At 46.0% G+C, this 13,060-nt stretch overlaps 1 protein-coding gene across 3 annotated transcripts in view; it reads left to right on the plus strand.

Annotated features, from left to right (window-relative positions):
* The window catches only part of Ulk4 (unc-51 like kinase 4), a 345,903-nt gene that overhangs the window by 27,177 nt on the left and 305,666 nt on the right, over positions 1-13,060 (plus strand). For all 3 annotated transcript variants that reach the window (XM_045136900.1, XM_045136901.1, XM_045136902.1), the window contains exons 16-17: positions 2,467-2,513; positions 5,239-5,317. In XM_045136900.1, the coding sequence (XP_044992835.1) occupies positions 2,467-2,513; positions 5,239-5,317 (126 nt within the window). The remainder of the gene's footprint in view (positions 1-2,466; positions 2,514-5,238; positions 5,318-13,060) is intronic.

Genomic DNA, 13,060 nt, shown 5'->3' on the forward strand with positions numbered 1-13,060 from the left:
TGGTAGTCCTGAGGATTGAATTTAGGGTCTTGTGCACATTTGGCAAGCATTGTGCCACTGAGCTCTATTTCTGTCTCTGAGCCTGTTTTACATGTATTTATTTTTACTTTTTACATGGAGTCTCACTGAGTTGCCCAGGCTGCTTGATAGTCCAGGTGTTGCAGTCAACTTCTCGTTCTCATTGCTGGGCAAACCACCTGACAAAAGCAGCTGATGGGAGGGAAGTTTTTATCTTGGCTGACAGTCTCGAGGGGCAACATCAGCTGGCAGGGAAGACACGGCCTGAGCAGAGGCTGGATGTCAGGACCTCTCCTCTGCCACAGCAGGAGGAAACAGCAGCAAGAGAGTGAGCTTAGCTGTAGCAAGGGGGAGCTGCCTATAACACCTCCAAGCCTGCTTCCAGCAACACAGCTCCTCCAGTGAGGCTCCACCTCCTATGTGGCCACTGGCTGGGGACCAAGTATTCAGAACACATGAGTTTTCGGGGACACCTCACTCAGTCAAACCACCTCATTCCCTCCCTGGTACCCATAGAGTCGTTATTATCTCAGGATGTAAAAATACATTCAGTTCATCTTTAAAAGTTCCCAACACTGTTCAAACACCACCATAATCCAAATTCTCTTAACTGTGAACCTGTAAGATCAAAATACAAGAAATACACATAATGGGCTGGGTATGGTGATGCACACCTTTAATCCCAGCACTAGGGAGGCTGAGGTAGGAGGAATTGCTGTGAGTTTAAGACCAGCTTGAGACTATAGAGTGAATTCTAGGTCAGCCTGGGGTAGAGTGGGAGTCTTCCTTGAATAACCCAAAAAATTACCCATTGTGGTACAGAGTAAACATTCACACTGCAAAAGATGGCACAACAACAACAAAAAAATTGTTTAACCAATGCAAGGTCTGAAACAAGCAGGGTAGATATCAACTCCTGCAGTCTGTGTTCATCTGGGCCACAGAGTCCCTGGGGCTTCAATCCTGCCCCTCCAGCTGGGCAGGCAACAGCCCGGGGAAGACTTCATCCTGAGCCAGTAGCTTTCCATTGCAGCTGACATGGCATTTCCAAAATCCTGGGGTCTCTACTGTGACCTATAGTTCATCCTCATGGCTCCATCAGCCTCTACTTAGGGACTCTTAATAACCCTGCTTCACATCACCCAGTGGCCGTTTACAAAAAATTGCATTCATTGCAAATCCAGTGACCCTCTCCTGCATTTTAATATTTTCACAGTACCAGGTTGGTTACTAAATTTGTTAATCTTATGGGGAATAAAGCTGGCTTTACAAAGCAGGAAAACTGCTTCAGCATTCTTCCTAGTGTCAAAATGCCACGCAGATGGCCCTGTCTCAGTGGTGGAATATTGCAAACAATTGAAGCTGAACTGGCCTATAGTCTCCAGCACAAACTTTCATTTCTGTCTGTGCCATATCCTTCTGCTCATACCTGTCGATTTCTTCTACACTCAGCCCTTCTCAGGTTCTCAGGATACAGGAAGAATGCAGCAAGCTTCTCACAAAAGCTGCTTTTAGCCTAATCTGGGCAAAGCTCTTTGTTCCTCTCACAAGCCAAGTCTACATAGTTCTTTTTTTTTCTTCCTCACACAAGCCAAGCCTGCACAGTTCTTTTTGCATTTAGGTCTTTCAGACATTGACCAGAATGGTCCACCAAACTGCTTATAGCACTGGAAGGCACCTCTTAGTCAACAGCTTCAATTCTTTTCATATTTATTCCACAAATAAGTTCTAAGAGATCAAAAGCCACACAGGTTTGTAACAGTAATGACCCCACTCCACTGGATCAGTTTTCTGATGTAGTTACCTTATGTTGATGAGGCAAAGCACCCAACCACAAGCAGCTGATGAGAGGAAGGGATTGTTCTGGCTTACAGTCTCCAGGGGAAGCTTCCCTGTGGCAGAGGAAAGCATGGCCTGAGCAGAGGCTGGGCACCACCTCTGCCACAGCAGGTGGCAAACAGCAACAAGAGAGTGAGCTGAGCTCTGGGCACGGGGGCTGGCTGTAACACCCTACAGCCTACCTCCAGCAACACACTTTCTCCAGCAAGGCTCCACCTGCCTAATTGCCACCAGCAGGGGACCAAGCATCAGAATATATGAGTTCATGGGGGACATCTGATTTAAACCTCCACACCATGCAAACCTTGAACTTGCTATCTTCCTGCCTCAGCCTCCTAAGTGGCTAGGATTACAGACATATCACCAGGCCTGGTGTTTAGGTTACTTGTTTTGCTTATTGGTGTGTTGTGTCTGTTGTATGGGGTGGGCATTTAGGGGGTATAAATTGAGCATGCTCTCTGGTTTTTATTTTTGTCTCCCTCACATACCCAGTGCTTTTGCGCATCTGTCGTAATCATTTAGTGCTCAGGTTACTTTTGGTTCTATAAAGTCCTCATTTGTCCACTTGTCGCCGTATTCATTAAGCATTCATCTTCTCTTCTATCCTAGTTCCAGTTGCTCGTCCAGCATCTGCGAATAGCTCCAAACTGGGACATGTAAGTTACAGCTATGCTCTAAAGAACATTGCTCATGATTTTATGAAGTTACTGCCACATAGATACCTTGTCATAATCATTAGCATAAAGGAAAGGAAAATATTCTTTTCTGTCAAAGAATAAGCAAAGCGATGTCATTTTTTATACTTACAAGTACAAAATATTGTACGGCTTGGAATGTCCTGCCAAGGCCTCCAGGCCTACTCCCCTCCCCCCTTTGTGTGCCATATAAACTAGTCACTCTGGAAGAAACAAAAGCCAAACTAATGAATCAAGGTGAGGACAACGCCACCCCTGCATTAGGGGTAGACAGCACGTCCCCCGCCTGAAGTTCATCCTTCTGCAGAAGTAAAAGTCTGCCAAAATTCTTTGTACAGTGTGGTTATAATATAAGAAGTAAAAAGAGGCTCTAGAGAGATGGCTCTCTCCATAAGATTTTTAAAATTAAGCTCTTTGGGCTGGAAAGATGGATCAGCTGTTGAGGCCCTTGTCTGTGAAGCCTAAAAGCTCATGTTTGATTCTGCAGTACGCAAGTAAGAAATAGATACAAAATGACACATTAGTCTGGCATTCCTTTGCAGTAGCAAAAGGCCCTGATGTGCCCACTCACCTGTTCTCTCTCATTGCTTGCAAAACAGATTTTTTTTTTTTTAAAGGAGCATTCCTGATAGTAAATTATGTCAATCAATGAGGACACAGGCCGTTTCTGGAATATCACAGTTGTAAATTTAAAAAGATACAAATATAGCCACCATCCTGATCTTATACGTACACTATTGGAATTTTGTGGGCTCTGTCTAAACACTAGACTACTAGGAGCTGTTAGTCTCGAAGGTTCAGTATGAAGAAGTCAGCTTTTCCTCCCTGAGCAGCATTCCCTGTTCTGTGTGAAGATGTCCAACCTGGGTCAGCTTTTCCTCCCTGAGCAGCATTCCCTGTTCAGTGTGAAGATATCCAACCTGGGTTAGCTTTTCCTCCCTGAGCAGCATTCCCTTTCAGTGTGAAGATGTCCATCCTGGGTCAGCTTTTCCTCCCTGAGCAGCATTCCCTGTTCAGTGTGAAGATGTCCATCCTGGGTCAGCTTTTCCTCCCTGAGCAGCATTCCCTGTTCAGTGTGAAGATGTCCATCCTCGGTCAGCTTTTCCCCCCTGAGCAACATTCCCTGTTCAGTGTGAAGATGTCCATCCTCGGTCAGCTCTTCCTCCCTGAGCAGCATTCCTTGGCTTTGAATCTTCTGTTTCTGTGTTTGGTTCTTCTGCTCTGAGGCGAGTGTGATCTCCACACTGCCAATGGGCGCAGATGTGCTGGCTTTGTATGGAAGCAGCAGATCCTGGTCACTAGGATGTCACCTGACGGGTTGTGAGGCACTGGGCTCTGCTTCCAGTGAGACTTGGTCCAAGTGAATCAAGCCGTTGTCTGAGTATCCACTTTCTAGGAAGTCTGTGTGGTATAAGGAAATGGTTTAGGGCTGAGACACACCACACCTGGGAATGGATTCCAGTGTTTCCTCCTAAAGGTATTTTTTTTTTTTTTGGTCCTGTAAAACCTTTTTGTAGTTTTTTGGTGGACTGTGAATGAGTTAAGTAGGTAAAGTGTGTCATTGAGTAGTTTGTTATTATTTTATTTTTGTTGTTGTTATTAGTAGTTTGTTTTCTAGGCCAGGTATCACTCTAGTTCATGCTGACCTGTAGCCCCAGGCTGGCCTTGAACTCCTACCTTAGCCTCCCAAGTGCTGTGATTAAAAGAATGTGCCACTATGCCTGAATTAGTTTTTATTTTATTTTGTTTATTTATTTGACAGAGGGAGAGAGGGACAGAGAGAGTGAGAATCCCAGCACTGTGAAGGCAGAGGTAGCAGGATCGCTGTGAGTTTGAGGCCACCCTGGGACTACAGAGTGAATTCCGGGTCAGCCTGGGCTAGAGTGAGACCCTAACTTGAAAAAAAAAACGTAATTAAGTAAGTCAATAAACAAATAAGTAAAAAAATCTGTGGCTCCCATCAGTTCACCATTTTACTTTTCAATAGTTTTTTTTTTTTTTTTTTTTTGGTCAAAATGAATTTTCAACATCAAATACTTTTTCAAATCACTTTGGATTATCAACTTCATTTTCTGCTGTATACTTAAGAAACACCTCAGCCGGGAGTGGTGGCGCACGCCTTTAATCCCAGCACTTGGGAGGCAGAGGTAGGAGGATCACTGTGAGTTCGAGGCCACCCTGAGACTCCATAGTGAATTCCAGGTCAGCCTGGGGTGGAGTGAGACCGTACCTCAAAAAAACAAAAAAAAAAAGAAACACCTCATTAAAGCTAAAGTTAATGCTCATAAAACTTGATTGTAAAATTTTGTTTAAGGTGAATGAATACTTTGAGCTCTTCTGATATTTATCATTCACTATTTATATAGAAACTCATCATTTACCAACAAGTAGAACAGAGACATTGAGCCAGATGCCTCTGTGCTCAGAGGTGAGAGTTTTATTCGTTTATTTTTGTTTTTCAAGGTAAGGTCTCACTCTAGCCCAGGCTGTCCTGGAATTTACTGCGTAGTCTCAGGCAGGCCTCGAACTCATGGTGATCCGCCTACCTCTGCCTCCCCAGCGCTGGGATCCAAGGTGTTGTGCCACCATACCGCCATGACCGCGTTCACCCTGTGCGGGGAGTGGAGCTGGCTGGGGCCGGCCCCCTTGGTCATGAGAATGTGTCTGTGCTTTTCTCTCTTTACAGACGGGCCAAGGTTGCTCGGGTGATTGGTTTGCTGGCCTCGCATACAACAGAGCTTCAGGACAATGTACCTGTTGCTGAGGTAATTTTTTTTATAACTAATGCATTATGAATGGCATAAAAGATTGTTTTGATTTTGTAATTTACAACACACACCTTTCACTAGCCTTTGTTTAATTTTAAAATTTATTTATTTATTTATTTGAGAGAGAGACAGAGAGAAAAAGGAACAAACAGTATGGGCACACCAGGGACTCTTGCCACTGCAAACAAACTCCAGATGTATATGCCACTTTTTTAAAAAAATATTTTATTTTTATTTATTTATTTGAGAGAGAGAGAGATACAGAAATAGGCAGGTAGACAGAGAGAATGGGCGCGCCAGGGCTTCCAGCCACTGCAAACGAACTCCAGACGCATGCGCCCCCTTGTGCATCTGGCTAAAGTGGGTCCTGGGGTGTTGAGCCTCGAACCATAGTCCTTAGGCTTCACAGGCAAGCGCTTAACCACTAAACCATCTCTCCAGCCCTGTATGTGCCACTTTGTGTATCTCGTTTTATGTGGGTATCGGGGAATCAAACCTGCGCCATCAGGCATTGCAAAGCAAGTGCCTTTAACCACTGAGCCAGCTCTCCCTGTTTGCCTTTTTCCTTGTGGACTTGCAGCACTTGTAGACAAGAACCCGGACACCCTCCACCTGCTCAGGTTCAAACACAGGGGCTCATCTCCAGCAGGGTCTGTTGAGAAAGGGGGCGTGGCCGTTTCAGGGCTGCTTTCAGAGTTGAGAATTTACAGTCAGTTTCATTCAGTTTTTCACCTTAAATTCAGCATTTTCTTTTTAAAAAATGATTCTCTTTCTTTGCAAAGAGAGAGAGAGAGAGAGAGGGAGAGAGAGATGAGAATGGGCATGCCAGGGCCTAGTGCCACTGCCAACAAACTCAACATGCACCGCTTCGAGCATGTGGCTTTATGTGGGGACTCGGGAACTGAACCCAGTCTTCTGGGCATTACAAGCAAATTCCTTTAACTGCTGAGCCATCTCTCCAGCCAAATTTAGTATTTTCACAGGGTGTCAATTGTTTCTTGACAAATGATCTCAGTATTTAATGGATGCGCTCAAGATATTTTCTAGTATCAATCTTTTTTTAAAATGATAAGATCTGGGGATTGAGCCTAGGGTCTCATGCTTGCTGTGCAAACAATGATACTGGAAAGCCTTTTAATTAACCCATAGCTGCATGTTCTGTCCCCTGGAACACTGCAGCTAATTTCCAGCCCTCCTGCTGATGTGCCTTGTGGTTAATGGTAATAGGGCTTTATGCCTTACTGCCTGTGTGAGGGAAGCTTCCAGAGAGAGACTGTGGGAAGTGAGGGAATGAACTCTGGTGGGGGGAACAATGAGGAGATTGCCCTGAAGAGAAGTCAGGGAGGCAGTCAGGGGCTAGACCATGCAGACTTGTTACATGACGTGATCATTACTTGGGATTTTATGCTGAGTGAGGGGCATTGCGAACAGAGGAGCACCTTGGCATTGCTTATTTTTGGCACGATCTCTTTCTTCTAGGGATGGGGCAGGGCTGAGTCAGGGAGGCTAGTTTAGGAAGTGAGAGGCAGTGGTGACACTCACTGGGTTGTTAGTGGGCTGCCCAGACACGCGTGCACACACGTATGCGTACTTCCAGGTACCAGAGTATTCACAGATTTGCTCATCTCTGTGGTAATGTTCCAAAGCCACCTTTCCCACGCAAGAAGCCTGGCCAGTACAAATTCGACACAGGCATCACTTCATGCAAGTGGCTTTATGTGGGTACTTGGGAACGGAGTTTGATATTCAAACGTTTAGTTTTCAAAAGGGTGAGCCCTCAGGCATGCTAATGAAAACTACATGAAATGTCCTGATGGTCACCCCCAAACGAAAAACCTGTTCAAGCCTACACGCTGGTGAAAAGTAGCAAGTGGAAGGAGATCTCTGAGGCCAGTGGGAGTGTCACAGGCATGGCCATTCTGAAAGCTTGGTGTGCAAAGTCATCTCTACCTGTCACCCAGCACCAGCCCTCTATAGTCCTGTGTGCCAAATGACGTACAAGAATATGCACTCAGGTGTCACTTACAATGCCCCATGTGCCCATCACCAGAGTGGATGAAGTGTGGCATGTGCACACCATGGGGTGCTAAACGGCGTTGAGAATAATGAGGTATGGCATTGGCATAGGCTGGGTGACTCTTATGGTCATAGACACTTGTCCTGGACACAAGTGGGATGCGTCCTGGGAGGGACTGATCTGTGTTAGAGCAGAGATGCCATAGAGACCGGATGCAGCCCCTGGGGAGGTGGCTGCGCCCTCCCCTGCAGGTCTGAAACCTCCCCTTGGTGCTGTGAGCAAGATGAAAAGCAGCCTTCCTGCTCCCCTGCTGTGCAGAGCCCAAGGCTGAGCAAGAAAGCAAGACCAAGCTGGGCGCGGCGGTGCACGCCTTTAATCCCAGCACTTGGGAGGCAGAGGCAGTAGAATGGCTGAGTTCAAGGCCACCCTGAGACGATGTAGTGTATTGCAGGTCAGCCGGGGCTAGAGTGAGACCCTACCTCGAAAGAAAGAAAGAAAGAAAGAAAGAAAGAAAGAAAGAAAGAAAGAAAGAAAGAAAGAATAGAAAGCCTGGACAGCCCCCTTGCTTGGGACCTCCGAGGCCACTGAAGGCGTTGGACCCCATCTCCTGCCTTCCTCCGTGGCTTCTGGCACAGGCCGGGCTGGGTCATGTGCTGTGCCACTCTCTCCTCCCAAATCTACAAAAGTAGGAAATTCTCTTTGGAGCTGAAATTTTGACTCTTCTGTGGTATACTGAACCCCCTCACAATTTTCTTCTCCCCTAAAAACAGAGACGCTCCTGAACCTGCATTTCAGTCTTTCTTTTAACAGTCTTACAGTGTGAATATTCAGAAAGGGCCTAGGGCTGTGGTCAGCTCCCCTGGGGAGGGAGTTGGGCCATGGAGGAGAGAGGGGGCTGTTGTCAGCTCCCCTGAGAGGGTTGGGCCGTGGATATAAGTAGAAATCACCGAAGGGGCTGGGTGAGGTGGCACAGAGGCAGGAAGATTGCCGTGAGTTCGAGGCCAGCCTGAGGCTCCATAGTGAATTCCAGAAAAACCTGAACGAGAGTGAGGCTCTACCTCAAAGAACCCAAAAAGCAAAAGAATCTTTAGATGTCACTGAAGGGTCTCAAGATGGGGGCAAGAAGCACCTGGAGCTGAGGGGCTTCCCTCACGCCCTGTGGGGCCTGTGAGCTTGCGGCTCCCTCTGTGGTTGGCTGGCACATGGTGTGCCTGTGCTGAAGGAATTTGCAAGGGCCTATTCAGAGGGCATTTGGGGGTCACCCTGAGTGATGGGGCCCCTCACCCCTGGCTCCATGCTGGCAGGCTGGCCCTGGTGACACCTAGGGCCACCACTGCCATGGAGAGTGCATGGCCAGCTGATACCTGAACAGTATACTGTGGTTGGCTCCCTCAGCTCCGGTCCTGGGCCTTGCTCCCCACGCTTGCTTGCTGTCCCCCCTTTTCTTCTGAGGCAGGGTCTCTAGCCCATGCTGCCCTGGAACTCACTCTGTAGCCCAGGCTAGCCTGGAATGCGTAGTGATCCCCTGCTTCAGCCTCCTGAGTGCTGGGATTAATTAAAGGGGCGCTCCACCACGGCCCACCCATGCCGTCCCTTTCATGAGTATCATGTTCCTGAGTCTCTGGGATCCTTTTTGTTTTCTTTTGCTTTTTCAAGGTAGGTCTCAGGCTCTGGCATCTTTTATTTCCCCACTGTTCCATTCCTCGATGTTTGTGTATTTTATTAACTTGAAATGTAGAGACTTAAAATTCCATGCTTATTTCATTAAAAAGAAATTGTATATTTAGCTCTGGTAAAATTTGAGGTGTTGTATATAGTGAGCTAAGCTTCACCGGATCATGGGGAGTTCAGAGAACATGTTGAAGTTGTGCTGGGTGCTCCTTTCTGATGTCATGTTCATGTGCACACGTGTGTGTGTGTGTGTGTGTGTGTGTGTGTGTGTGCGCGGGCGCGCTGGGGATTGAACAGCCATTAGGCTAGCCCCCCACTCCTCCACATCATTTTAAAATTATACAGCGTTTGTCATAAGCAACTGCCTGCGGCAATGTCAGCAGCCACTAGAGGTCACCCGTGCACCGGGAAAAAGGCTTCACAGTTTATCAGGCTGCGCCATGAGGCTCAGCACGTCTGTGGAGTCCTTACTGTCCTGAGAAGTCTGTGACTCATGTCCCCCAAGGTCAACGACACGCACATGCACTAGCCCGGGACGTTCTTTCCGGAAGATCGTGGACTCAGCACGCCCACGTGATTTCAGGGGCCTGGGAGCTGGTGATGCTCGGGGTCAGAACTCTGGAGACCTGCCGACCAGGTGTTCTGGGCCGACCCCTGTCCTCCAGGCAGGACATGGTGTTGCCCTTTGATTACCTGGACAGACACCTGATAAGGATGGATGCACAGCTGCTGGGGGCGGGGCTCACGAGGCCACGCCCCTCAATTTATGGTTAAGGAAGGCTGGGGAAGGGGCTCATGAGGCCACGCCCCCCAAGAATTTTTAGTTAAGGGGTGCGGGGGGAGGGGCTTGTGAGGCCACACCCCTTAAGGATATATAATTAAGGAATGCTGGGGGAAGGTCTCAAGAGTCCATGCCCCTCAAGAACATATATATATATATATATATATATAGATAGATAGATAGATAGATAGATAGATAGATATAATGCTGGGAGAGGCCACACCCCCATGCTTCTGCAAGCAGCCCTCACCCTTGCCCAGGCCAGTGACCACTGCACGTTGGTTGAAACGGTTCCTTCTTGTGCCCTGTCTGATGTGAGCAAACATCTGTTCACATTGCCTTAGCAAAGTTTGCACACCAGCTTCTTTAAAACTCACACCTGGATGTGTGTATGCAGACAAGTTTTAGCCATGTTTAAACAATTTTATGTGTTTACTTTGGTGGGGTTTTTTGTTTTGTGTTTTGAGGTAGGGTCTCACTCTAGCCCAGGCTGACCTGGAATTCACTATGTAGTCTCAGAGTGTCCTCGAACTCATGGTGATCCTCCTACCTACCTTCCAAGTTCTGGGATTAGATGTGTGCCACCATGTCCAGCTCCTGTTTTTTTTTTTTTTGTGTGTGTGGATCATGTATTAACTTTTTATTTCTTTTAATGTTTGTTATTGTTATTATTAACAAGGTGTTTCATATGGATGCATCATGTATTGGTACCCTTTTTTCCCACATCATGCCCCTATTCTGTTGGGGATGCTCCTCAGTGGGGTTGCAGGTATTCCCCATGGGGTTGTGGTTTATGCACTATGGGATCAGCAGACAGTTATTTTTTGGGGGGGTGGGGGAGGAAATGGCTCTGAGCATGATGTCTCAACCTGTGGCTCTTAAAACTTTTCCACCCCCTCTTCTGCAAAATTCCCTGAGCCGTGGTGGGTGAGTTTTAAGTCTACTTCAATGATGAGCTCTTAGGAGCCTCTGGATCTCTGCTTTGGTGGGTGTTGAGTCTCCTCAGGGTCTGTCTCGCTCACCCTGGCGCTGATTATCAGGAACAGCATGGAAGCAGCGCACTCGCTCGTCCCCCATTCCTCTGTGGATTCAGCTGTGGCTTGGCTGAAGTGCCAGGGGTACTTTATCTCCGCCAGTCTTGCTACCTTTGTGTGCCTGCTGCTTGCTTACTTTTTCCCTTTGTTGGTTTTTTGAGGTCGGGTCTCACTCTAGCCCAGGCAGACCTGGAATTCACTATAGAGTCTCAGGGTGGCCTTGAGCTCACGGCAATTCCCCAACCTCTGCCTCCTGAGTGCTGGGATTAAAGGCATGTGCCACCACTCCTGGCTCCCCCCTGTTTTTTCTTTTGAGGCAGTATGTCACCCTAGCCCAGGCTGGCCTTGAACTTATGTGATCCTCCTGCCTCAGCCTCATGAGTACTGGGATTAAGGGTGTGCGCCACCATGCCTGGCTAGTTGCAGATAAATTTTACAATAGATTATTAATATTAAGTTTCAAATGTGATATGAATCTGTTTCTCCAGGAGTTTTAATACTAGTGAGTAATAAAAAAGTGCATGTTTTTAGGCGCTCAGTCATACTGAAGGATCTAATGAATGATGCAAAGAATGATAGGAAAATGTGCTGCATGTGGTTTGTTACCAGGAGACAGAAGAAACAAAGAAAACATGTATGTTAGTATCCTCCTGACATACTAGGTTTATCTCTCTTCATGCCTATAGAAAACCTGTCATGGTCTCTTGTATGCACTTAGAAGCATTTTTTGGTTATCTTTTCTATGGAAAAATATAGCCATCTAATATGCTGACCTGTGATTCTTATGTGTAATGAATTCTAGGGACTGTTTCTGGTACTACAACGCATATGGTAAATGTCAAGCACGCAGGGGATATGTTTTAGGAATTTGTGTATACAGACTTATAAACTTTTAGCAATGAAAAGAATATAACCAATATTTAAAAAAAAATTTTTTTAGGGGTGGAGGGATGGTTCAGCAGTTAAGGCGCTTGCCTGCAAAGCCTAAGGACCCATGTTTGACTCTCCAGATCCCATGTAAGCCAGATATACAGAGTGAGGCAAAGGCAAGTTCGCACATACCCACTAGGTGTTGCAAGCATCTGGAGTTGAGTTTGATTTCAAGTCTGAGGACTTGGTACGCCAATTTTCTTTCTGTTTCTGTCTGTCAAAAAATAAAAATAAAAAAATTTGAACAAATAACCTTATTGGAGTGGGGAAGAAGACAGAGAGAGAGAAGGGGCATGCCAGGGTCTCGAGCCACTGCCAGTGAACTCCAGAAACATACACCACTTTATGTATCTGGCTTCAGATGGGTACTGGGGAATTGAACCTGGGTCCTTAGACTTCACAAGAAAGCACCTTAATTGCTAAGCCATCTCTTCAGCCCTCTATCTTTTAAAAATAATTATATTTAGGTTGATGGCATTGTGTTTAGAATGATGTATATCTGCTTCCAGTTTTGGAATATGTTGAGATTTCCTTATGACATTGGTGAAAACATAAATCCTGTCATTGTTGGGCAGGATGTTATTTTGTCGTCGTGAGGTCAAACCCGTTGCTCAGGGCTAGAGGAACACAATAATTAGTGTTCATATTTGTGGATGGCTTCATACATGCCATTTTGTGGTTCTTCTGTGAGCCAGAATTGAAACTCATTGGGTGCTTTGATCATATTAAGTCTCTTATATTCAAACATTTCCCCTTTTGAAATGATTTTAAGTTATTTTTTTAGTGTCATTTATTAAGAACCAAATGTCATTTGTCTGAGCCCAAACTAGAAGATTGACAATGTTATCACACCCTTGCTGTCACTATACACTGTCACCTGCATTTCTTATAAACTGCCAGTTTGATCAAACCCTTGGTTTGATTCAGGTTTACTTTTGGGGGACTGAAGTGGGTTAGTAATTCTTCATATCCGTGCTGGCCATGTCCTGTTGCCTCATTGATCACTATTACTAATGATTGATCACTGGCTTCAGATGTTGTCGGTGTTATTATTATAAATGCTCCCATCACTCTTACTTAATAGTCAGAACATGGATTGATTATTGTTGTCTAAGTGCATTAGTCCAGCAAGGCTGCAGAAAGATAATTTTCTCATGCAGTCATTCCTTCTCAGATTGTTGGAAGTTTTTCTTACAGAGGAACTTTCCTTGGGCAATGGATTATCCTGTAATGTATTTTGCTTCATAATGCGGGATGAATGTAGATTGTTCCCACACACAGGCCAGTTTTTCAAATAATGGATTGGA

The sequence above is a fragment of the Jaculus jaculus genome, chromosome 17, assembly GCF_020740685.1.
Source record: "Jaculus jaculus isolate mJacJac1 chromosome 17, mJacJac1.mat.Y.cur, whole genome shotgun sequence".
Taxonomy (NCBI): Eukaryota; Metazoa; Chordata; class Mammalia; order Rodentia; family Dipodidae; genus Jaculus; species Jaculus jaculus.